At 39.3% G+C, this 26,883-nt stretch overlaps 1 protein-coding gene across 2 annotated transcripts in view; it reads left to right on the forward strand.

Annotated features, from left to right (window-relative positions):
* LOC144236397 (uncharacterized) overlaps positions 1-24,011 on the forward strand; it is a 40,215-nt gene extending 16,204 nt beyond the window's left edge. The window contains exons 2-6 of one of the 2 annotated variants that reach the window (XR_013336520.1): positions 16,585-16,847; positions 17,752-17,822; positions 21,806-21,898; positions 23,206-23,333; positions 23,863-24,011. Coding sequence is in view for 1 of the 2 variants with exons in the window: in XM_077770006.1 (XP_077626132.1) it covers positions 16,733-16,847; positions 21,806-21,898; positions 23,206-23,333; positions 23,863-23,928 (402 nt within the window). In the remaining variant the exon portion in view is untranslated. The remainder of the gene's footprint in view (positions 1-16,584; positions 16,848-17,751; positions 17,823-21,805; positions 21,899-23,205; positions 23,334-23,862) is intronic. The other variant, XM_077770006.1, reaches the window with a different exon arrangement.
* The last annotated feature ends 2,872 nt before the right edge of the window (positions 24,012-26,883 follow it).

Below are 26,883 nucleotides of genomic sequence, written 5' to 3' on the forward strand. Positions count from 1 at the left end.
TTGCTTGTTTGTTTCAGAGAGAGAGTGTCAGCAGGGGAGGGCAGAGAGAGGGAGGGAAAGAATCCCAAGCAGGCCCTGAACCATGAGACGATGACCTGAGCCAAAGTCAGGAGTTGGATACTCAGCTGACTGAGCCGCCAANCCCCCGCCCCCCCCCCTGCCACACCGACACTTCATTACTTCTGAACTGCTGGGTCCTGAAGATATATCCCGAAGTTTTCTTCAACTTCCCTTGCTCAGACACTGAAAACTCATGGATTTTACAGCTGTCTGCGATTTCATCAGTGTCCAGTTGTATTTTGGTGTTTATAGAAAATAGAAATCACAAAAGAAAAAGTGACTGAGATTGCAACGGATGGAACTGAGAAACATCTGGAAAACATTAACAGTGTCTCACACTAAGAAAATATTGGACCTGAGATTCCCCTGAATCCAGGTCATTTCTTAAGTATCCATTTTGATTTTATTTTAAAATCAAATTTAATTTCAGATGACATTGGGGTCAAACCTAGAATAGATTCCTCAGCAATTTTTCTTAGATTATTACACTGTGTACAGTGAACAGTTTCATCAAATGATAGTTTATCTCTTTTTAATGCTTACTTTTTCAGGATTGTTTCCATAATAATTCTCAAAAGTCATGACATTCATTGCTCTTTATGTCAATATGCGTTCTGACTGAATCTACTGAATCATTCATGATTATATCTCAATGCAAATAATTGCTTTTTGTGTTAGGAACATATCTTTAAGTCAGCTTTTTTCTTTTTTGCATGAATGGAGCTGTTTCTCAACTTAATAGCTTAATAATATTGTGGGAGGGGGAGGAAGTTGCCATGTAATTGATTTCTATGTTTATACCAGCTTTACCCTACTAAAAAATGCATATTTTTGGTCTCTGGAAGACTTTAGGAATGCCAGAAATCTATGATAAAACCCATACACCATACTTTTATGAACATATGATAAGGATTATTAAATTGGATTTTAATTTGAACCTCTTCCAACTACATATGCAAAGAAGTCTTTGCATTATGATGTCAAAAACAGAAGATATACAAACTTAGCTACTTCCGGCATATGAGGAAAGTGGAGAACAAAATAAAGAATTGACAACCCTGTGATAGTCATACCTCACTCCTCCCTATGGTGTCCATAGCACACAGTGCTATTTAATCACTGTTTTCTTCCGAATCTAGATATAACCTCAGAATCTTTCTGTAACACCACATTCCAGGCAGCTACCACCAGCCAGAGTTAGCCCAGGAATTTCCATCTATTTGTCATTTCCTGGGACAGAAAAAAATAGCCACTTGGAAGCTGATTCTGATGCTGGCTGTGGCTGGTGGGTGAGCGGAGCCCCGTGGAAGCCTTTTTCAGCATCAGGCTTCTGTTCCCTGGCACCCGCAGGCTTGTTAAGCAGCCCAGCCTGATATCTTCACCCATTACTCTGAGAGAGCACTTGAATGACAGGCACGGAGCCAGTGTTTACCCTGTGGGGCTCATGACACACACAATGTCTGTCAACACTCCTATCACTTGCCTGCTTATGCACACTTTTTTTTTTTTTTTGCCTGATGTATTCATCACCAGACTGCAGACACCTAGTTAATCCATTTAGAACCTATCAGCTCTGTTCATCGGCTCATAAACCTATTACCTTGGAGGCGCCGTGCTAAGGGACACAGGTGCCAGACCAGTGCACAAAACCCAATTGAGTTATGCAGCAGGCAGTGAGGGGCTCCTAATCACGATTCTGACTGCATGGGGAATTGCCCGTGTTATGTGGTAGCAGCCACTTTATTAAATATCGATTTAAATCACGGCCTTTAATCAAATCTGATAGAAGACCCTTGTCACCTTCGCCCCTCTTCGACTCTTCCTCTCCCCTCCTTTTCCAATCAGCCCGGCTGGTGACATCGGAGCCGAGGAATGAATAGTTAGCAAGTAGTTCACCAGCAGAAAACCCTTTTCAACAGTAATGAGGCATTTGTGATAATCGAGTGATGAAATGTAAATGGGCAGTAATGAGCACAATTACGTCCACTGGGGACCCATCAGCGTGGCTTCTTTCCTCACAGATAGATGAGCTCTTTCTCTGTCATTGCCCACTGCTGACTGCACGCGGAGGGAGAGGCTGCCTGGCGCTGGGTGGGGGCGGCCCGGGTGGGTGGGTGCAGGAGCCGGGACCTCGCAAGTCGCACGCGGTGAGCTCCATCCCCCACGGCCTTTAACACCTGACGGTGACCTCCATCCTCTGAGTCGCCTCGCCAGCCCTCCCCGCTGGTCGCTCCCCGCAGTCCCTGCAGGACCCCGGGGCTCCCCTGGCTGCCACGCTGGAAAGCCGCCCGGTCGTGCTAATGAGCTTGCAGAACCTCGGCCTGTTCTACTGGAAACCGGCGCGGTGGGACCCGGGCCCACTGGATGCGCGCGGAAACTCAGCGAAGGAGCGGGCCGCTTGCCAGGGCGCCCCAGCGCGCCGCTGCTTGCTCGTCTCTGCAGTCAGGAAACTAGCCGAGAAAGATGCTGGCATTTCCAGGAAGCAGGACAGCTCAGCACATCTGTTCTCGCTCTACAGAGTTAACACAATCTGGCACGGCACGGCAGGATGTGTTTTACAGTGAAACCAGGATGGTCTACCGGTGGCGGACCGAGTCTCAGAGGGCAGAGGACGGAAAATGGTGTGTGATGTTCCAGCTTTCAAATTAGATGGAGATTTAAAAAACTAAAAAAAGTCTGCCCTTGACAAAGAAAATATGCTGAAGATGTTTCAAGAACACACATGAAATGAACTGCCGGTTCATTGATCGTGACTACATAATGAGTATATAGTCACGACAAAATGCATATGCATATGTATGTGTTTCTGTAAAAATAACTTTAGCAAGCAAATGCGGTTAAGTGTAGAAGTGCAGATGTAAGGGATTAGGGTTAGAATAAGAAAGCGGATTTTAATGAATATTCATCAGTAAATAGCCTGCTAACATTATTATTTGTTTCAAGTTTATTTATTTGGAGAGAGGGCTTGAGCAGGGGAGGGGCAGGGAGAGAGAGGGGAGAGAGAATCTCAAGCAGGCTCCTCACTGTCAGCTCAGAGTGGGAGGTGGGGCCCCAACTCACCAACCAGGAGATCATGACCTGAGCCCAAGCCCAAGAGACAGATGCTTAAGCCACAGAGTCACCCAGGTACCCCAAGCCTGCTAACACCATTTTATTAGAATTTTTCAACGCCACCAAATGTTAATATGTTTTAAGATTATATTCCCACTCTTGGGGTAGAGCCACCAATATTTTTCTTCTGATTTGTTCTTTGAACCCTGCGCCGTGAACTATCTGCTTCGCCAGAGTTGGTACATGATAATAAAAAAAAAAAATTAGGCCAAATTCTGATTCCGTCAGTGGATCAAGCGCTTAAGTGCACATGACCACGGATCAATATAAGACACCCATCGTGGCTTAATAATATCATTTGTCCACAGACAATTTGACAAGATTAGCCAGGTTTTTTGTTGTTGATTTTGTTTTTGCCATTTTCCAAACACCTATTTTAAGGACCATTTTTCTTAAGACCTTCATTTTAAGGAGCACTCCATTTATGGAAAGCTGAGGTTCATGGGGGGTTTCATCTTTGTGTTCTTAAATGTATTTAGAAGGTCTGGCAACATGACTGCCTCAGAGAAACTGACAAATTTCCTTTTGGTGACTTGCTTATTGGGTTTATCACTTACTTAGTAAATAGCCTTCCGGAAATCTGATTTTCTGTTAAATTGGCTTTCAAAAATTTGTATGGCCAAATTAAAAAGAAATCAAGGCCACTCACTGACTTAGTATGGGCAGGTGTTGTCTCAAAGCATGACCTTGAGTCACTCAAGAACCCCAATCCTCGGACTAAGGTATATCACTGAAAGCTACGGAGGCAGTCCTATGTCAGGAAAATCTTAAAGAAAACATCAATATGGCATAAAACATTCTCCATATGGCTAGCCTTGCTTATGCTAACTACCTTTGTTCTTTTAACTTCACAACTGGTTTTCCCTCTGAGAAACTGAATGTAGTAGTTCCCTACAGACAGGGTACAGTTCCACACCTCTCTGCCTTCGTTTATGCAGGGTCTTACAATCATGAGGACCTCAGCCCATGTCCTTCTTTACCTTCTCTTCATCATCGCTCAACTTCTATATCTCATCCTTCTCGGAAAGCCTTCTCAAGTTCCCAAGACTGAATATTTGGCATGTTTTCCCAGCATTCATTGCTGTATCTGTTTCTTGGTTCTGCTTTGCATATTTTATTCATAGCAAAGTCCTTGGAGTTAAACAGTTCCAAGATGAATTTCTAGATATGTATCCCTTGCATGAGTTTTGTTGCCCAGAGCATAATAGTTCCTCAATAAATGTTTCTTAACTAGAAATGGGAAAGTTTTGACCTACTTTCTTGACTTAGTAAGTATTCTAGGACCAACTGCATCTTAGTCTTATTCTTTTATTTGTTTATTTTTTAAAAAAGTATTATTTATTTTTTGAGAGACAGGGAACGAATGCAAGTGGGAGAGGGGCAGAGAGAGAGAGAGAGAGAGACAGAATCCGAAGCAGGCTTCAGGCTCTGAGCTTTCAGCTCAGAGCCCGATGCAGGGCTCAAACTCACAAATTAATTGTCTGCCTCTTTTTCCAAAACAAGCAAGGCCAGAAAATATCCAGAAAAGGTCTGAAGGTTCTATGAAGTTGTGAGTGTGTTAATAAAGCCCTAAGAAAATTCTGTCTTCCTCCCTGGTGCAATACAATCTAATCCACCAAATCTGAGTGTTTTCTGACATGAGTATAAATTCCAATATGACAGTTAAAAAATGCTTTATTTGTGGCCTTTTTTTCCTTTCAAAATCAGCTTGCATTTACAAAGGACACAAAAGACGCATGAAATGACAACACAAGGAGAATAGCTTGACCTACTTAGAAGAATGAGCTGTTTCAAACAATACAGAACCACGTATTTGGATTTAACATTGCACAATAACAAATCCTTTTAGATCTATTAATTGAAATAGATCCTCCATTCAGCGAAAAAAAGGATGACTACCTGATAACATTTTTTAGCCTGGTTAAAAATTCCATAACAGATGTTACTGTAATTCAGATGGCCATTGCCCACAGTTCATTCCTATCAAGAGGGCTGGAAGGTGCTGGTGTTAAGCTATTTCTTTGTTCATTTTTCATGACTTTTCCTTCATGCTGACGTTTAAGTACTGTGTTTTACTAATGCTCAGCATGCCTACTATAGGAAAAGAATTACAACTTAAACCAGTCAATTCCATTCATTTGGGGGTGGGAGGAAGAGACATATAACAAAGAAAGGTTGGTTAAATTGGATGGGAGTTTGGAAAATTATAATTTTCCATCACCACATTATTTTGAGCCAGCACTACTATATATGATTTTGAAGTATGCCTAATTTTAAATGCACACATACCATTTTATCATTTTTTTCATTCATTGTTTTGTAAAAAGCTGTTAAGAGTAAGCCTAAAGGCCATACTTAAGCTTTCACTCTAAGAAATATAAAGAAACTCATTTGAGTCTTTTAGAAATAACACAGGTCTATCGTATATGGCACATATCAACAATTTATTTCACTTTTAACCTATCACATAACCCATCCGGCAGTTATTCATGGACGCAGTTAGAAGAGGCTATTTTCCCCCTGACAAAAATGGGCCATTTTTCCCTGTTTAGCAAAATCTGGAACACAGATCATTATAGTGCTTTTGGCAGCTAATTTGAACATCAGTGACTCAACTTTGAGAAGAACCTTTTTTTCTGCCCTAAAGAATCTCTGAGTTTTCAGACTCCAGTAATTGAAAAATCCCCAAACACTCACTCACAGAGGAGATACACATTACTGTAGGAACAGTCTACAAATTGTAAAGTATTCAATTTACATCCCCAGCACCTCAGGGCAGTTCTGAAGAATTTATATCTTTGGGAACCTTTGAACTAACAAAAGATAACATTTCACAGTAAAGTCTACTTGCATAAAAGTTTTTAACTCCCTTCTTTCCTTTCCTAAAGGAACTGCTCCTTCACTGGTGATTCACACTGAGAAAGAGTGTGGGTTCACCAAGAGGCAGCCCATTAAAAAGGTTGGGCAGAAAGAAAGAAAGAAAGAAAGAAAGAAAGAAAGAAAGAAAGAAAGAAAGAAAGAAAGAAAGAAAGAAGAAAGAAAAAGAAATTTAAAAAAATTTAAAAAAGCAAGAACATTTTTTCTGTCAACAAATGATGTCTGGGTTTACATTAATTATTTCTGGGCCACCGTGGCAAAGATACCATAACTCTCTGTTTTAAGATAACACAACAAAAAGGAAGTTTTATTCTTATGAGCATCCTTCAAATTTGAGAAAAAATGATAAAGGCGGTTTTCTTTATCTATCTGGTGTTCTCACCTGGGTACATAGATTTTTGATGAGTAAACATATCAAGTATCTTTGATATTTTTTAAAGGTTTAGGAAAAATGCTTTTATTGGAGCATTAACACTTAGAGCATCCATGAAATCAACTCCCTATCAAATAAACAGGTTCACAAATAAAAGCTCTTCTCCTTGGGACACCTGGGTGGCTCAGTTGGTTGAGTATCCATCTGACTCTTGGTTTCGGCTAAGGTCATGATCCCAGAGTCACAAGATCGAACCTGGCATTGGGCTCCATGCTGAGCGTGTAGCCTGCTTGGGATTCTCACTCTCTCCCTCTGCCCCTCTCCCCTCTCTCTCTAAAATAAATAAAATGAAAAAAAGAATTTTTAACTCCTCCTTGTTAATTACCACGTGTACTTCCACAGCCAATGACCCTTAAATGATTTATTTAATTTAAAAAGTATGGCTCTATAGTGTTTGGTTCTTCTAACTTTCCAGCTCTTATAAATGAAGCACTAAGAACTTTGCAGTGGATTAAATTGGCACTATATTTTCTAGGTAGGAAATGATCTTTCTCTTCCCTTCCTCTGGTTTTTTGCTTCAAGATGATATCTTGTAGAATAATTACCACTCTTTTGACATCTGTGGCTCAGGCCAGTTTTAGTATTTGGATTGGAAATAGAAAAAGCCAAGGAAAACTCCTTTATGAAATCCTTTGTCAATTCCTTAATTAGCATATCCATTACCAATACTGCAGTGACAATAATGGAACATTTTAAATGCAATAGTTTGATAAGCTTTTTTTTTAAGTTACAATTGATCAATGTTTCTGTTAACTAATAACCCAGGAATCCACAATCTCATAAAACTGGTTTATTCAGCCCAGAAAATTAGGCAATCCATCATGACTGATTTGCCCACATTTCCCCCTGCAAATAAGTGAGATGGAAACTTTAAAACCAATAAGATAATGCACTTTACAAATTCAACTGAGAGAGATGGATAAACTAAGATGCCACTGGCATCAGTTACGAAAAAAATCTTGTCGTGTTTCCAATTATTTGAGCAGATTTTTGTATCCCAATTTGCTGCCAGCCTGACTGCCTCTATCCCCCTCCTCCTGTTTTTTCAAACCAAATCATCAGGTCTTAAATCAGAACAAGCTCATCATATCATAGTATGAAAGGCCAACAGGGGATAAAGGACACCAGATGTTATATGAGTTTTCTTTTAGGCTTTCATTTCAGCCTTCCTGCATTCCCCATGCTGCTTTTGACTTGTCAGAAACGAAAATGTGCTTTGATAGATAACAACCCTATTTTCTTCACTGGCTGAGCTCAGAGAATACCATTAAGTATTGATATCTAGGGTGCTTAACTAGGGAATGCAATAACAGCAGTCCCAAAATTGGGGTTCTGCTGCCTTATTTTACATGCCAAGATTTTTGAAAGACTCCAAATTAATTTTGTATTCCTGAGGAAAAAAAAGACATGGAGTTTTAGTTGTGAGAGAGGAAAGGAGGGGACCCAAGGCTCGTTCTTCCCTGTATCTCTACCTCCTCCTGCAGATTTCGGCTTACCTCCAGGGGTCCACATATTTCTAGGAAGCTGCGGGGAGGTAAATTTTTGAAATGCAACTATGGCCCCAGCCTGTCAATGCAAATCATTGAACTGCTTTGGACTTGAGAGCCTAGCATCGGGACAGCTTTGCTTTTATTCACGAAGAAGGGGATAAACAAAAGGATCTTCCATCATCTATAAGTCCCAGAGAAAATCTCATCATGCTTGATGATGACAACTGTGACACTTGGCCAACTGGAACATCTTGATTCACTCCAGAAGTTCAAGGGCAGCCTATACTGGCTATAATAATATAGCCACATTATGCAGTTTGATTCAGGAGACAAGATCACACTCCCCTGGCTTCCAATAAAACTATATATATATATTTTTTAAAATGATCATAGCCATTGCAGGATATCTGTAGTAAAGGGATGCACCTGGCCTTCTGGACTATGTGTGGCTTGGGTATGCTCTGCCTGAGAGGGGAACAGATAAAAGTTAAATTAAATGAGAAGAGGTGTTTACCTACAGTAACCTTAGGTGATGTAGGTGGTGGAAAACCCTTGAATCATGTGTTATGAGAAAATACCATTGTTAAGTCCAGAGCAGGGTGCATAACTAGAGGTGATTCCTTCCTATTCTCCCAGGGACATTTGGCAATGTCCACAGACATTGTTGACTGTCACCACTTGAGAAGATAGGGACTCCTGGGATCTACCTGGTGGAGGCCAGGGATGCTGATAAACATCCTGCAAAGCAAGGGCAGCCCCCATAACAATTATCCAGCCCCAGTGTCAATAGCATCAAGGATGGAAAGTGAAAAGGGTAAAAAGCACTGACGTCACATACTGAAAAAATGGGAGTGGGGAGATGGAGCCAGAATTGGCCAGAAGGGTGGGTTCAGTAAAAACTGGGAATCCAGCAAAAGCTCTCATGTGGTTCACATAGGTGCAGCAGGTTTGGACCTCAGGGAACTCCCAGGGCTTGTCTACCGAGCTTGTAACTCTCCTGTGACCCGTGGTGGGGATTTACTAAAAATTATCTGGTAAGAACAAGCTGTATGAGAAAAAGGCACCCAGCTGCTCAGATGAAACCCTGCAATCACCCGCAAACCAGATCCTACTCAACAGCACTTGGTGGCCACTAGATAAATGTTCACTTAATGAACAAAAGAATAATTGTTTCTTAATTGAGTGAATAAACAAATGAGCTAACTGTTTCTGGGTGTCCACACTTGGAGAGGTTTGCTGACTCTTCTCAATCACTAAGCCCAGCAGGAGTAGTTTAATGACAAATACCTTAGGGACTTTAAGGGGCACGTGTAGACTTGGATGTCTCTGATAGACACAGAAGCTGCGGGCTCACCTGTAAGGCCCTTACTACACAGTAGAGTATTGAAGGTTGTACATAACCTTCATAGAGATACAGGTATATCTATAATATCTACACACACACACACACACACACACACACACAGACTCAATTCTTACTTGATCCGGATTCTTCAGAGCCCTCTTCTGGAGTAGACCTGTCCTTGGCTTCCCTCTTTGTCCTTGTAAAACCCAGTTGAGTAGCAATCTTGCTAAGTCAGTTTAGGGACAATCCCACACCATTGGTATCAGACCATCTTTGACATTTTACCCTCCCTACCTCCTGCAAGAATTTGGTTGAGTAAATCTAACAAGAATCTTGCATAGCCCATACATCTCCTCTTGGTAAGTTGTCATCCACTGATTCCCAACCTGCTCCTTCCTTCATGATAAAACCCCACTTTTCCTTGTTGGAGTTGAAATTGAATCCAATCTCTCTGTCCCATGCAAGACACATGGCAGCAATCCATTCATTCAACAAGATGCTACCCTCTCTCTCCGCCATTGAATAAAATCTGCTTTACCATTCTTTTTTTTTTTAATTGATGTTTATTTATTATTGAGACAGGGAGAAACAGAGAGTGAATGGGGGAGGGACAGAGAGAGAGGGAGACACAGAATCAGAAGCAGGCTCCAGGCTCTGAGCTGTCAGCACAGAGCCAGACGCAGGGCTCGAACCCCCAAACCATGAGATCACCACTTGAGCTGAAGTCAGACGCTTAACCAACTGAGCCACGCAGACATCCCTCCTTTATCATTCTTTAACAATTACCATGGAAATCTTTTTTTCTTTAATAGTTAGAAACAACAGTTTTCTTTAACATATACATGCATATTGATACTGATACATGTACTTATAATCTGCCTCTAAAAATATCTTTCTTTGAAATTGCATAAAAGAAGATGCTGAATCTCAAAATCCGGCCTTCCCTGTTTGCATCTGGTATAGGAATTTCATCATGTTATTTACAAAGCCACGTTCTTAAAAGTGATTTGTAAGTGCTGTAGCACATGAGAATTCAATGTAATTATCTGTTGCCATCAGAAAAGATGTGAAGGATTATAAGACATTCTTTCTGTCATTAAACCCATGCAGATCCCATACCATGGGGGTATCACTCTGCCAATCTTTTATAGACACGGGCAGAAGAGACTTATTGATTATACAATATGAGCCGCTCCAAATACACAAGTGTCACTGTTCAAAATGAAAACAATGACTTGAAAGCAACCTGAGACCATCGTTCAAGCAACTTGTGTGGATTTTTACAAAGAGAATCTGAGACTGCAGCTGATTAATACACTGCTAAGTAGGCCATGGCTCAAATTATGAATGACTGACATGTAACTCAGAAGTTAAATTGTAAATATACAAAATCCAGGAACTTGTGGTTTAAGAAACAAAAATCTGTCCCTGGCTAGGCAGGAGATGCTGGACAAGAATTTCTATGATATCAAAACTCATCATCCTAAAATAGAATTCAGGGAAAAATTAAATGGATTTTTAAAAATCAGTTAACATAATGTATTACTTATTAAATTCTTTCATAGAGCAAATAGAAGACTAATTTCTCTGGAGCCATTCATGCCCCCAAAAGTTATAATTAAAGACACAAATTGAATGATTTTAATAATGATGAACGTTCACCTTTTGAGTGCTTAGGTATGGTAATATGATAGTCACAGAAGGACTCTATCTTCCATTTTCATTTAACTTTCTCTCCTGGGATTTACGAGGGCACTTTCTCTCATTTACTTTTTTATGGACATTAAAATACCAGGATCTCAGTGACTGTATTGTTTTTTTAAAATGGAATTAGAGTAAACTACTAAAAAAAAAAGAAAACTGAAAACAAAACCCACCAAACACACACACACACACACACACACACACACACACACACACACACACACACAAAGACACCGTGCGGTTTTGAGACCGCGGAAGGATTTCTGAATTCCAGTGTGCACATCTATCCATGTCGCCCCTACCCCTTCCCCTCTTTCCGGTTGTGCAGGGTCCTGCCAAGAACAAGGATTTGCACGTACGTTGGCACGCTGCCTCTGTTGTTTTCCTTTTTGCAGAGCACAATTAGTGATCATTGACGTCTTCAGAGAAAACGCTCATAATGGAAAAGTGAAATAAAAAAAATATTCTTAAAAGGTGGTGGCAACACGCAGTCTTAAAACTTGCTGGAAAATAAGCAGGCGCCGCAAGCCGGTTGGTCAGAGTATTTGTATTTTTGTATCATTTAGGAAAATCCTATTACGGCCTTAGCCACAGACACATCCCTGGTGTGCAAGATAGAGGCAGTTCATAAAACACGCAGCATTTTCAGCCAGAAAATAGGGCAACCTATTGCTTTCTGTAGATGGCTGTTACACCCCAGTTCCCATCAAAAGAACATAATCTCATTGCAGCAGGCAATACTTGGTATCAGTGAAACACAAGTATTTTTAGATATGTGCAGACTTCTACTGAAAAGACAAAAAGATTCTGTGTTTTTGCAACGACTCGCATCTTCAAAACAGGTTTACGAAACATGGTGGTAAAACAAAGCGGCACAGTAGTGAAACGCAGGTACTCGGAGAATGCCGTCTCTTTTCTTCCCCCCCTTTTCTCTTCAAGCTTTCTTCCTCCCTGACTTGCCTACTCTGTCAACTCTCTAAATGCCATTACAAAATGATTTGAGTCACGATGTCAGCCATATAATTAATCTTCCCATCAGTGGATGCCAAATGAGATGTCTGTTTCCATAAGGCCCTCTCACTGCTAGGGTAGGGGGGTCTACATGCCTTCGACACTCGGTCGGGGTGATTTCCCGAAAGGGTGGGATGCGTGCCAAGTTCCAAAAGCCTATGCGGGTCTAGTGCTAGGCTGTAGGTTACCCTCCCAATGTGGCCAGTCTCCACCCATGCAAAATAAAATAAATGTTGCTGCGCTGTTATCACAGTGATTAAAACATAATAAGCTAATGAGATTACAATAGCTGATTGTGAACAAGCCCAATTGTGTTAATTGGAAGCTCCTGAATGGCAATTTTAGCTGCTGCTGAGTTTTGAAATATAATCAGTTTTACTAATTTTATCTGATTTCTTAATGAAGCTTGCCCTGAGCAATTCTTCTATGTGTTCTTTAGCAAACACTGTGTGTCATAACCGCTGACATTAATCTCGATTACTTTAGTTAAAATAAATAGTTATACTTGGGTGGCTTTCAGAAAATACATCATAGTAGATGTAATGCTAGAAAGCAAAGAGCTCTTCGTTTCCTTCTTTGTTTGTTTGGCTACATTTTATTTGATGCATTCCAGCCATGAAGATTCTCTCTTTGGTGTTTCCAGATCCTTCCCAGAGTCTTACTGTGTAAATCAGGAAAAGCTACCATTTCTTGCTTTGTAATGGTTCTCCATCAGACAAGGAATGGAGATAAGATTCACACTGAGGAGAAAGTCACTGATATCAAAAGTATCCTTTGCACAAGACCAGAAGAAAAAAAAAAGTTGTTGAAAAGTTTCGGAAAAGTTTCCGTCTCCCGGGCTCTGTGCTGGCCGTACACCGATCCCAGAGTAAATACCAACCACTGCCATTAACGGCTGAGAATAAGGGACAGGGAGCACTCAAGTTCTTTGTTTTCACAGTGGGTTAATATACACCGGATGGCTCCTCTGAGCCTTTTAAGTGCATTGGAAGACTTGGAAGTCGGCCATGCCAATACAGCCGGTTATCAAAGATTAGACATGGGAAATAAAGTTTGGAGAAATCAAAAATGCCATTTACGTGAGCTAAAGAAACATCTTTCTTTTGGATTCTGTTTTCTCATTCACAGTCCTCACTGTGCAATTAGAAACGTATATTTAGATTATGCGATGTTTGTGAGCAAAGATCAAATGGGCTTTTATAGACCAAGTGGGGGGTGGGATAAAACCTTCGGAATTCCAGGAAACCTCTAAAATGAGATAAAGTGTATTAAAACATCACAGAAAAAAATTAATTGTGGTTCTATCGCAAAGGTGTTATATCGCTCCTCTCATCCACACTAACATTTCTTTGTTCATTGACTTGGAATGTTGCATGCAAGTAGATGGGTAAATAGCACAAATCTTAAGTATACACCTGGATGGTGTGCATGTACCCATGTAATTACCACCCAAGGGGAGCCTAGTTGGCTCAGTTGGTTAAGCGTCCGACTTTGGCTCAGGTCATAACCTCACCATTCATGGGTTCATGCCCCACATTGGGCTCTGGGCTGATAGCTCAGAGCCTGGAACCTGCTTGGGATTCTGTGTCTCCCTCTCCCTCTCTGCACCTCCCCCGCTCATGCTCTCTCTCTCTCTCTCAATAAGTAAACATTAATAAAAAAGACCAAGAGCTAGAATATTTCTAGTGCCCCAGATTCACGTTATAATTATTTTACCTATATTGGTGTTTATTTTTAAATATGTATCTATGTTTATAAAATAAATTAATAACTGATTTCATTCTTGTGCCATCCTTGACTAAGTTTGACATTGAGGTTATATTGGCTCATACATTAGAGCTTCCCAAGTATTTCTTTTCCTGCTCTCTGGAATTGTGTGCATTAAGTTCTATTACCTCATTCTTCAAATTTCAATCCAACTCTCCTGGAAAACCTATCTGGCCCATCTCTTCTGGTCTGTATTTCTGTGGTTATTTTAAATTGTCTTTTACTAGAAAATCGTCAATTTCATCAAATTTTCAAGCTTATTGGTCTGCATTTATTATTTAAAGAATTCTCATATTTACTTACTTTTATAATGCTGTCTGGGTTTTTGTCATCTGTTTGTTTTTGAAAGGTCCAGTTGAACATGTGTCTAAATAAATTTAAACTCTGCATATTTACAGTCAGTAAATGTGGGATTCCGTTCACACATTTAATGGGGTACATATGGAAAATAAGCTTTTGATCAGATGGTATGTTTGCCCCTGGATAAAAGTAAGAAATATATTTGATGTTAGAGTTGAAGAAGAATGAAAAGCTCTCAACTCAAACTCACTGGCAAGGAACAGTAATTTAAAAAACAACAACAAAGAAATAACTTTGTTACTCACTGGAAAGTACTTGACCTAAATTTTTCAGATAGTAATTGTTTTCATGACTTTCTATTTTAATATTTCAAATTTACAGAAAATCTTCAAAAGTCCGTAATGGAACTCCAGATACCTACTGGCTATTATTCACTATAATTATTCACTATTTGTTTACATTTTGCTCCATTTGCTTTATCATTCTCCCTTACTCTTCTAATATCTCTGGATAAAAAGATGATGATGATAGATAGACAGGTAGATAGATAGGATAGACAGGTAGATAAATGATATTTATTTTTCCTAACCAATTGAGAGTAAGTTGAAAAGAGCATGTCTCCTTATGGGTAAAACCTCAGTGTGCATTTCCTAAGAACAAAAATATTCTCTGACATATCCATAATGCAGTTGTCAATATCAGGAAATTTCACAAAGATTGACTTTTGTCTAATTTACAGTTAGTATTTAAATTTTGACAGTCATACCAATAATGTCCTTTATAGAAACTGTTTTTTCACTAGTTTGGGATCAAAGCCATGATTATGCATCACATTTAGTTTAGAAGTGTCTCCTTAATCACACTTTAATCTGGAATATTGTCTCTGTCTTTCTGTTTCTTATTCGTCTGGGTTTGTCTGATCTATCCCTATAATTCATCTCAGAATATTTCATTTTAGATTGGAATATCACAAAAGTGATGCTGTTTCCTTCTCGTTTCATTTTATTAGAAGGTGCATGTTGTCAATTCCTCTGAATGTTAGTGATATAAAAATTTAGAATTAATGTATCTACCAAGTTTCTATATTAATAAATTAATATCCCTTTCATGACTAATAAGAAAGTTATTGGAACATAACATGAGTCTATGTAAGCGTCTTGTTTCTTATCAAATTTTCACCCCTAGTTTTATTATTTATTGATGATGTTCTAACCACATATTGTTATATATTTATTTATCGTGTCCTATGTAGGGAAGAAATTTTTCCATCTCTCTGTCAATTTATTTCTTCACGTACTTCATCTTATTCACATGGGCTAATAGGTTTTATTTTATTTTATTTTATGGATTTTGTTGAATTTATCAATTTTGTGATAACATGTTGAAGTTTAAATTATCTAGATTTTACTACTTGGGGGCTCATCCAAGTTGGCTTTTTTGTGCTTTTAACACACTCCTTAGAGTGGTTCTTTGAGTGCTGTCTTAAATTTTGGGGAAAAAATAAATTTCAGCCTCCTTTTATATTTTTCACTCCTAAGGCATCCTTTTAAAAAAATTCTGAAACATTTGAAACATTCATGTAAAGTAGCCCTTACCCATGAGAAGAGGAATGGTCCCATGCTGTGATTTGTAGAATAATAAGAAAGATGTTAATCTTTGAATTCCTTCTCCCCCACTGCCCTGAAATTTCATCCTCAGAGCCTCATCCTCAGTAACAGTAACCCCTAACTGATCATAATCTCCAAAAATGCAGGAATGGGGTCTGTTCTATTTACCAAGGTAAATCTCTATCTATCACAACCAAAGAAAGTTTATTGGAGTAAATTCATGAGAGAATGAATGAACAGGAGCCACAGAAGAAGAAAAAGTGAAAAAAAACCCCAACCCTTAAATATTGCCCCTAATTTGTCCTCTACTATGGGTTCATAAGGCCTTGTTAAACCTTTATATATTTATTTCAGTGATCCTATTATTAATAAATGTTCTCTCTTGGATCCCAAGTTTTGAAAGGTTTGTGCGATCACATAACAGCCTTGTTCAGTGATCTGAAGAAGTTTGCCCAACTATCACAAGGCTCTTGCTACTAATGGATTCTTAATTAACTAACCATTGCGATGTCAATGCCACCTCACATCACTGCTTTGCCATACTGAGTCCCCACATCCTGCGAAGTCACATCTCAGATCTAGAGTGCATATCTAGGGAAAGGGTAAAAGTATTTCCAAGAAGCCACTCTCAAAATGTTCTGTGTGTTGATAGTAGAGTTAAACTATGGGTAATAGAGTTTGGTACTTTGCAACATATTGAATCGAACCTTGTCTGAAATATTAAAGAATTGTATTCATTTGGACAGAGAGTTAAACAAACAAAAAAGTTGCCCATTACCCTCTTCAAGCCACTGTCGTAAAATGTATGACACAAAAATACATTGCATGAGAGGCAGATTTATGGAAGGTTTGTACTTCACAGTAATTTGGTTCTTTCAGCTTGCCTTTTTTTTAGGGGTGTCTCACCTTTCTAATCATATATGACATTTTGTAACATAAGATGGAAATTACTGGCCTAGGGGAGATGGAAACCAACCATAAGATTATGGCCATCCTTATCAAATTCAGTATCCAGTAATGTCAAAGGATGACTTGGAGGGCTTTCCTGCCCCAGAATGCAGAAATACTCGAATGGTATGAATGCTCTATGACTGTAAAAGAAGCTGGACTCCTAGTATCTCAGTCTCCACCAGCATCATCAGGTAAGTGTTCCTGCTGAACTCTGAATGTTTGTGTCCTCTCAAAATTCAGATCCTGAAATCTTAATGCCCCCATGCAATGGTATTAGAAGATGAAGACTTTGAGAGATGCTTAGGGTGCCTTTGGGAGCCCTCATGAATAGGATTAGTGCCCTGATTTAAAAAAAAGACTTCAAAATAATCTCTGGCCCCTTCTGCCAAATGAGGATACAGTAAGAAATTTGTGACCCAAAGGAGAGCCTTCACCTGATCACACTGGCACCCTGAACTTGAATTTCTGTGAGAAGCAAATTTTCTGTTGTTTACAAGCTACGTAGCCTATGATATTTTGTGGTAACAGCCCAAATGGAATAAGATACCTTTTTCAGGTTAAAATTAAAGGCTCCTAATTTTAGGACACTTATTCCAACAACAAAGAGTCAAATTTCTCCTATATATAGGGAAAGGTGCAGTTAAAAAATAACATTTCTTAAAAAAGGAGGTCTAACAAAAGACTTCTCAGGAGAATTGAAGATATCCTGCTTAATTCCTTAGAAGCTTATTTTTTAAGAGAGACAAAATGCTTACATCTCACGAAAAAAGAATAGGTAATAGTGGTACAAGGATCCCATTGGCTTCCCATGGTGAAACCAGAGTATCGATGTTGGTATCAGAGACCTTTTACAAAGGGAATTTTCCCAAAGTCTTCTTGTACATTCTTTACTTGCTTCAATTTACTTCTTTTTGTAATATAGTAATAATACCGAATTTGTAAGTCAGTGTGAAGGTTAAGTACATGAACGATTTAATCTACTAAGATTAATTGTGTACTTAACACACGATTGAACACACACACACTCATAAGGCTTACACTTCTTCAAAGTTCATCTATGTGTGTTAAGTGTATTTTCCAAAATTTGCCTTGCAGTGATTTTCAGTTTATGCCTACGTTCATGGAAGTGCTTTTGGTTTTCCATTGATCATGCTAGGAGATGAATGGCAAGTAATCAATGTTCATTTTAAATATTGCCAATTCTGGGGCACCTGGGTGGCTCAGTCGGTTAAGTATTTGACTTTGGTTCACGTCATGATCCCAAGGTTTGTGGGTTTGAAGCCCGGCATCAGGCTCTGTGCTGACAGCTCAGAGCCTGGAGCCTGCTTCAGATTCTGTGTCTCCCTCTCTCTCTGACCCCCCGCTGCTCACACTGTCTCTCTCTCAGAAATAAATAAAACATTAAAAAAATTTAAATCTTACCAATTAGGTTATGAATACGACCGCAGACAGGTAATGGATGACAGGTTGGCCGTCATCATTTTGGACAACTTGAGCAGAGCCTCCTTAAATTTTTAGAGTCATATTTGAAGTTCTCGAGTGTATGTTATTAAACATGGACAGTCTTTTTTTAATTTAATCCAATGCATGAAATATTTATACATTTGTCCTGGTATCTGAATCTTGTCATAAGGACAGGAATTTGATAGAGTTTACAAATGCCTGTATAAATGCCTGTAAAAATTCCCTTCTTAGTCACGATCAACTCAACATTGGCCTCTTAAGAATTCGGTTTTGTTTCTGAGACAGAGGAGTTGTTGAATGTTTTCAAATAACTAAAATAAATACTTAGCTATTTTTTCAAATAACCAAAATGGATATGTCAAGTATACTAATATCACAAAAAGTGCTAGGGTGGCATCTTTGTGTCAGGAACAGACACAGACACACAGTTACATTTCACTTAACCTTCTTGAATTAGCATGGTTTATTATTTAAGTTGCATATTAATTAACATGCATATTGCACGTTTTCAGTTGAATTTTTACTTACCCATGTTTTACAAAGTAGAGCCTATCTTGTAAATATTTATTTTAGAAGGTCATTGTGTTGAACTGTACCTGCTAAATGAATCTAATTTTATTTTAAGCCTATGATTCCAATGCTGGATTACTTGTTTTATGCTCTGCCACCAACCATATGTCACCCATATTGCAAATTATTCAAAATCTATTTGTTAATTGACTAAATTATATCAAATACGTAAATTGAGGCATGGAGAGATTTAAAAAACTGTCAGAATTTCATTTTAAAGCAATATTAAAAGGAGACAAAAGTAATTAGTGTATGAGGTCATGCATTCAGTAGTTTTTAATTGTGTACAGTTCTTCCCCACCCCCACTGCCAGGTAAGCGTCTGACTTTGCCTCAGGTCATGATCTTCCAGTCCTAGAGTTCAAATCCTGTGTCTCCTTCTGTTTTGTGTGTCTCACTGTCTCTCTGCCCCTCCCCCACTCATGCTGCCTCTCTCTCTCTCTTTCTCTCTCTCTCTCTCTCAAAAATAAACATTAAGGAAAGAATAATTTGAAGTGTGAAGTATTATAGATAAGTTTGTTATCTTTAAACTGTATTTTCTCACTTGATATTTATAGTTCATTGTACCTTTTGGCCCTCCCTGACATGGGACTTCCCTTACCTGTGCACCTTCTCTGGTAGAAGAATCCATGGTTGACGGGGGCACTCGAATTTACAGAGAAGGAGGGGCGATGGATAGAGAGCTTTCAAAAAGGGAACTGAAAAGAAAAAGAGTATAGGCGAATTTTATAAATGCTGAGCAGTAAAACCAAACATGATTCTTTACTCTTTCTGAAGTAACCTATTCTACCTTTCCTCCTCGTTTCCCCATCCTAGTTATCCAAAGTCCTAAGGCTCATTGAGCCTTAGTGCAGGTTCCCCAGGTCACTCCCAAGCACCTGCCACTGGTGTGCCAGTGTCACATTATGAACCAGTAAGAACCCAGCCACCAAATCCTTTCCTCCTTTATGTATTTGCCCATTTTAAGATCACTGACTCTGTATTTATGTTGTTCCAAATATACTGCTAATGATCTGAAACAGTTCTCCTCTAGAGCACGTATCAAGTTATAAAATATCATTTTGAAGACATGTTCCTTTCCCACAAAATACCGGAAGGAGTTTAATGATGAGCCACAAATTTCCTTGTCATTTCTAGAGTAGAAATGATACAATATTGCATCCCAGATCTCAGTTGGTGGGAAAACAGTATTAGTAGTACTTCCTTCCAAATAGAGAGTCACGTTTCATATGCCAAGATGCATTTTCAAATTCAGCCATCAATTCAGGGGTTGTTAAAGGGAATGTAATTGATGAGGGAAAATAAGAAGTATCCAAGATCTATATGAAGATTATTGTGTGAAAAATTAAAATGCTTAGCTTTGCCATAAACTAGTTGTGTAATTGGAGGCAAATTAAACTCTGTGAAACTCGAATTTCTCAGAATGAAAGCAATAGTGAGATCCTCAGTGTTTCTCCTTTAATATTAAATAATCTATCATTCCACCCCGAATCACATTCTAATCTACTTCCAGAATTTCACTAAGGGACGCTTAAAGAACCCACACTTCTGTATAATAGATTTTGAATATTTCAATATTTAAAAAGAAGTAATGCCACTTTCTGGCGTTGTGGAGAACTATGGATGTGTTCATTTACTCTGGACTGTGGATTGTCTGCCAGATGGAAAGACACAGCCCCGCACACAAACTGCTCCTGCAGAGGAGGAAGTGAGGTGGGGGGTATGTTGTCAATGCATCAGGGACCAGGTGGGAAAGAAAGGCTACTTCTTGAGTAGAGTCCATCAGAAGCAATCTAAAATGAACTTGACTCTTTTGCTTTGAACCGTGTGTGCTCTGTTTCTCAAATGTTTTAAACCCGTTTTTTAAAAGCATTTTCATGCTAAAATAGTGCCTGCTCATTGTTTAAAGAAGCAAGAAATTCAGAAAAGTAGAGAATAAAATAGGAAAGTTCTCTGCTTGTCTCCCCTAAACCTCACTGCCCAGAATAGCTATTCTTAAGAGGGTTAGGTATGTTTCTTTGTTTCCTTTTTTATTTTTTTTAATGTTTGTTTTTGAGAGAGAGAGAGAGAGAGAGAGAGAGAGAGAGGGCACTTGCACATGAGTGGGAGAGGGGCAGAGAGAGAGATGGAGACACAGAATCCAAAGCAGGCTCCAGGCTCTGAGCTGTCAGCAACAGAGCCTGATGCGGGGCTTAAACTCATGAGCTGTGAGATCATAACCTGAGTAAAAGTCGGATGCTCAAATGACCCATCCAGGTGCCTCATGCTTCTTTGTTTCTATGCCACACACACACACACACACACACACACACACACACACACACACACACAGAAAGAGAAACAGAGTTTAATTTTAATGTGATTTATCATATCACACAATATTTTGCAACTTACTATTTTTGCTTAATAGTATGTATGTGAACATTCTTCAATGCCATGCATTAGGGGCTTGCATCTGTCTATCGATCAATCGATCTATCGATCTGTCACCTATACAGCTATCTACTACTATTTTTCATGCCTTAGGGAAACTGTGTGAGTTCAACCTCCTGGAATATGCTACATTTGTGTTTCCGTTTGTGTGTTTTCATACACATCCATAGTAGTTATTTATATAGATTTCTTTGTACTTATACATAAAAATTGTCATGAGTGATAGGAGAAGACACAATTAAACTCCACAACCAGGATTCCATGTCCCCTAGATCACTGATCAAGTGGCATCTCTTCCTCATGTCACATCCATGGCCACATTGGCAGTAGTACAGGAGTGTCCCCTAACAGAGGAACAAGTCTAAACTTGGTACAAGGATGGGTTGAGTTGGTAAGTGAGGACAAACTGGACAATAGATGGCTGCTACATTATTGCTCCAGTCAATGGTGGCCATGAAGGATACAGTTGAGAGAAATGTCCCCAGGAAGGAAAGCTTGTAGGTAATGGCTACATATATGTCAAGGGTACATATGGACACCTGAAGCATTGCAAGTGATTTGACTGATTGATCAGAGGCTTGGAAGGATAAATATTAATATATATAATAAATAAATATATATATAATATATACACATATATATATTTAATTTTAAATATTTTTTCATATTTATTTATTTTTCAGGGACAGAGCATGAACAAAGGAGGAGCAGAGAGAGAGGAAGACACAGAATCGGTAGCAGGCTCCAGGCTCTGAGCTGTCAGCACAGAGCCCGAGGTGGGGCCCGAACCCATAAGCCATGACTTCATGATCTGAGCTGAAGTCAGAGGCTTAACCGACTGAGCCACCTAGGCGCCCCTAGAAAGATTAATATTGGAAGATTTGGGAGAAAGATATCTGGGCCAGAGACATGTGGATGTATATTTCAGATACAGGCTAAAAGTGGGATGAACTTTGCATCACATGTTAACATTCATCAGTGGTTAGTGACCCTGAAAAAGATGGCTCAGCCAGTTAACATCACTCATTCATCACTGCTGTGTTGATCTTTTGGGAAGTGAGTAGAATAGCCATTATGGTAGAAATGGAGCTATGCATAAACCCAGAAGGATGGGGTCCCGCTCATCAAAGCCTGTCTGGTTATTGCTGCTTCCAAATGCCTCTCCCTTTCCTTCTGAACTTCCATATGCCTCTATATGGTATCACACTTCTAGAGGACTAATTAGCCGGTTAGTTGTAGGTTGATTAATTTGACCTTCTCCACTCTAGAAGGAGCAGCAACTTACCTTGAGTGGATGTGACACATATTCTGGATATGAATCTGCCTTTCCTGCCTGCAAGGATTCAGCCAGTCACACTATGTTAGGGTTTACAAGGTATGGGGTCCACTGACATGTGGTCCTACATAGCGTAGCATCACCAAAAACCCACTTTCTGGTGAAAGGGTCACAGCAGTGAGCACCTAATCATGGAATATGGTTTTCTATCCACTGTTACCCCATATAGAAGTTTCCAGGCTGATAGAAGGGATGGAATGACTGGTAGAGGTACTCTTAGAATTCAGCTTTGAGATGAGACCCAGAAAGGATAAGATGCTCTCCTCCAAATGTGTACCAACTGGCAAATTGATAACCAATATAAACTACTGTGTCCCAAATTCAGTAGAATAGAAAAGTCTGGAAACCAAGTAGGGAAGCAGGGACTTTAACTTACCTTCACTTTCAAATACCCTCTTTGGCAAGTTATATGTCTTCTCCCTGACATTTTTGGTTCTGTGAGGTTAGAAGTCCTAGTTTCCAGTGAGGAAATGCTCTCTCATCAGGGAAAGTAGCAGGAGCCTCATAAACTTTATGGCTCTAACCCATTTACTTCAGAACCCCCATGCCATGAGATCACCTGTCAAAGAAAGAAGCCTCCATTCCACACCAGAGGTGATCTACTCCTTGGGAATATGAGTAATATCTGAGTGACAATGATAATATGAGAGATAGCTGCGGTTTTGCACAGGTGGGAAGGAAGAACATGGTGGCCCCCAGAGAATCCACTAGCTTGACTCTTGCTACTCCCTTGCTCAATTTTGACAGAAAATGGGCACGTACAGCTGCCTCAGCCTAAGAATGTGGTGATGAGCAGCTCAGACTCTTCTAGGGTGAGGATCCAGTTAACCCTCCTGTGTGGAAGTCATCTACACCAGCAGAAGTGTGATGCGAAGGTGAGAGGAATATGAAATGGGTAATGGAGATGGCAGATGATGAATATCAATTCCAAACTATAAACCAGCCACAGTATCAAAGCTGGCATTTCTCTCACTATCCTCACCCCTGTTAGTTTCCCCAGAAAAAGGACCCACCAGATCCTGAAAGAACTTTTGCCACTTGGGATGATCTTAGCTAATGCACAGCAAGTAAATCTTCTGCATGTGCAGCTTATAAAAGAAGGTCTTTTTTGCTGCCTTATGAGCATGCATATAATAAACTGAATGAGGCCTCCTCCCAAAGATATGTCAATGTCCTAATCCCTACAATCTACAAATAATGCCATAATGGTTAATTTTATGTGTCAACCGAGAGGGTGTTTTTGGATGACATTGACATTGAAATCTGGACTTTAAGTAGTAGATTGCACCCTATAAGCTGGGTGAGTCTCATATGATCAGTTGAAGGCCTCAATAGATAAAATGGCAGACCTGTCCTGAGCAAGAGAGAATTCATCAGCTGACTGCTTTTGCACTTCTTTTGCAGGATCAATTGTTCCTGGTTCTACAGCAGACTACCTTTGGACTCAAATTGGAACACTGGCTTTTCTGAGTCTCTAGCCAGTTGGCTCACCCTATAGATTTTGGACTAAATCATTTAATTAATCATATATATGATATATAATAATATATTATATATCATATATAATACATACATATATACACATATATATGTATATGTGTGTATATATATATATATATATATATATATATATTCTCCTGTTTGTTCCATTTCCCTTGAGAACCCTGACTAATATGACTACTTCATCTAGTAAAGAATAAATATCACTCTATATAGCAAAGGATGTAATTAACTCAAGGATTCTGAGTGGAGGATTTATCTTGGATAGTCTGCATGGGCTCTAAATTCAATGGCAAATGTCCTAACGAGAGTGAGGCAGAGGGAGATTTAACAGAAGGAAGCAGTGGAGGCCATGTAACTGGAGAGGCAGAGATTGGAGTCATAAAGCCACAAGTCCAGGAATGCCAATAGCCACAGCAAGACGCAGCAGCGGAACTGAGCTCACAGAAATTTCTGTTGCTTTAAGCCACCCTGAACTAGAAATCCATAGATGTGTTGCCCGAGCCTCAAAATGTGGTAAGATGTACTCTCAGGTTCCTTTAAGGATCAAATGCACTGCCTCTCCTCCAAAGACCAACCACACATGCGGGTTTGGGATAAATTCCAGTTAGCAGTCGCCATGTTGCTCCTGAGACCACCGTACCTCTGTGAGCTTCAGGGTCACTTTCCTAGGTTCACTCCCATGTTACAGTGACGCCATGAGTTCTCTTTCAGCGTTCTCCACTGTCTCTCCTTGAGGGTGGACCTCTTTCTGGACCACTCAGGTCCATCTCAAATGTTTGTGTCTCTAAGTGGACATAGTAGTGTCTCTAAGTGGACAGGATCTAGTTCTTTCCCCAGCACATCACGTGATTTGTGTTGGAGCCATCCTGCGTAGAACCACTTGCCAAAAATATGACAGTGCAAGAGCCTGAGCAGCTGAAAGGACTTTACACTTAACTTACAACTATTGTTACAGCATCAGTCGGCAACCTGTTAGATATGCAAATGGTTGGGCCCCTCCCTAGAACTAGGAAGTCAGAAACCCTAGTATTAGAGGCCCAGCGAGCTGTGTTTCAACAAGCCCTCCAGTGATTTTCTGATGATATTCTGGCTTAGGTGGTTATTGACAACATTTTCATAATAAATTTACACTTGGATGACGATTTCTGTGGCTTTTTATAAAGTAAACAATAACAGCAGAAAACATTTCTTCTTGGGTAAGCATAACTGCAAGCAGAAACAAGAAGTACCAAAAGAAAAGATAAATAAAGTAAATTGCAATGATTAAGATCATGTATGATTCATTACCTACTTTACAGATTTGGCCATAATTAATTTTTGTAGTTTAAATAGATACTGAGAAAAGCCTAGCTGGGTATCTGTTCCTATAACCCCCCTCTTTAACACATTGTTCTTCAACTTTCTGATTCAAAATCCAAGAAAAATAATTACTTTTAGAATGGCCAAAAATTATGTATCAGCACAGTCACTAGCACTTAAAAGTCCTGATTTAAATCTCAATTCAACCATTCACTGGTCTAATAATCTCAGGCAAGTTTCTTACAATGTCCCAGTTCTTGGAAATATTAAAATAGCTTGATGATATCTACCTTATTATTGTATTGTGGATTCTGTAATAAAATCATGAATACAAAGAATAAGAGAATATGTGGCATATAATAAGCACTCAGTAATTAATAGGTACTATTTATTTTAAGCCTCAAAAAAAATACCTTCTCTCTCCCTCTCTCTCTCTCTCTTTCTCTCTCTCTTTCCTTCATGGTCTGTGTCTCCTGACAATTGTAATCTCTCCCATTTTCTCTTTTATTATTGTCAAACACAGAGAATATAAATATATGAGATGGCTGGGGAGACTTGGCAGTCTTTTCATATTTACTTGGTGTGTTAGATGCAAATTCAATTTATGGTTATCTCACTAAGAATATGATTTGTTATCTGAGTGAGTCTGTGCCAGCGAATCAGGCTGGCTTAAGGTGTTTCTATTACAACTGAGTGTATTACAGATGATTTACTTAATTTGGTCTTTCTTTGGATCTCATTTTTGTTTCTATGTTTGTTTGTCATTGTTGTTGTGGTTGTGAATGTTAAAATTTTCTTGGCTATGGATATATGCATACATATATTTTGGTACTTTTATGAACTCGGGATCTATGCAACCATGTATGCCAAGCCTAAGAGTTAGAAAAGAAATATGGGAGGGGCGCCTGGGTGGCTTAGTCGGTTGAGCGTCCGACTTTCGCTTAGGTCATGATCTCGCCGTTCGTGGGTTCAAGCCCCACGTCGGGCTCTGTGCTGACTGCCAGCTCGGAGCCTGGAGCCTGTTTCAGTCTGTAACTCCCTCTCTCTCTGACCCTCCCCTGCTCTCTCTCTCTCTCTCTCATAGAAATAAATAAAAATAAAAATAAAAAAGAAAAAAAATATGGGGGAGCCTGGGTGGCTCAGTCGGTTGTCTGACTTTGGCTCTGGTCATTATCTCACAATTGTGAGTTTGATCCCCTCGCCCACTGGGCTCGGTGCTGATGGCTTGGAGCCTGGAGGCTGCTTCAGATTCTGTGTCCCACTTCCTCTCTGCCCTTCCCCCGCTCTTGCTCTGCCTCTCTCTCTCTCTAATAAATAAACATTAAAAATTTTTTTAAATTAGAAATATATTAGGAAAAGACAAATGAATGGAGTGAAGTAACACTTTACTGAAAGTCAAACATGATCTAAGATATAAAGAAATAACTAGAAAATATATAAACACATATATACATGAAAGTAGTTGAATAAATACGGGGAAACAAGCTCTTCTTCATTGATAATATAATAAGAGAAAGTAGATTTACAGGATGGCATAAAACAAGTAGGCTTAATTCCCTGGTAGACTGGTTTATTGAGATATTTTAATGAATAAAATTAATGTAAAGGAAGTGATACACTAAG

The sequence above is a fragment of the Crocuta crocuta genome, unplaced genomic scaffold, assembly GCF_008692635.1.
Source record: "Crocuta crocuta isolate KB4526 unplaced genomic scaffold, BGI_CrCroc_1.0 scaffold24, whole genome shotgun sequence".
In the NCBI taxonomy this organism is placed as follows: Eukaryota; Metazoa; Chordata; class Mammalia; order Carnivora; family Hyaenidae; genus Crocuta; species Crocuta crocuta.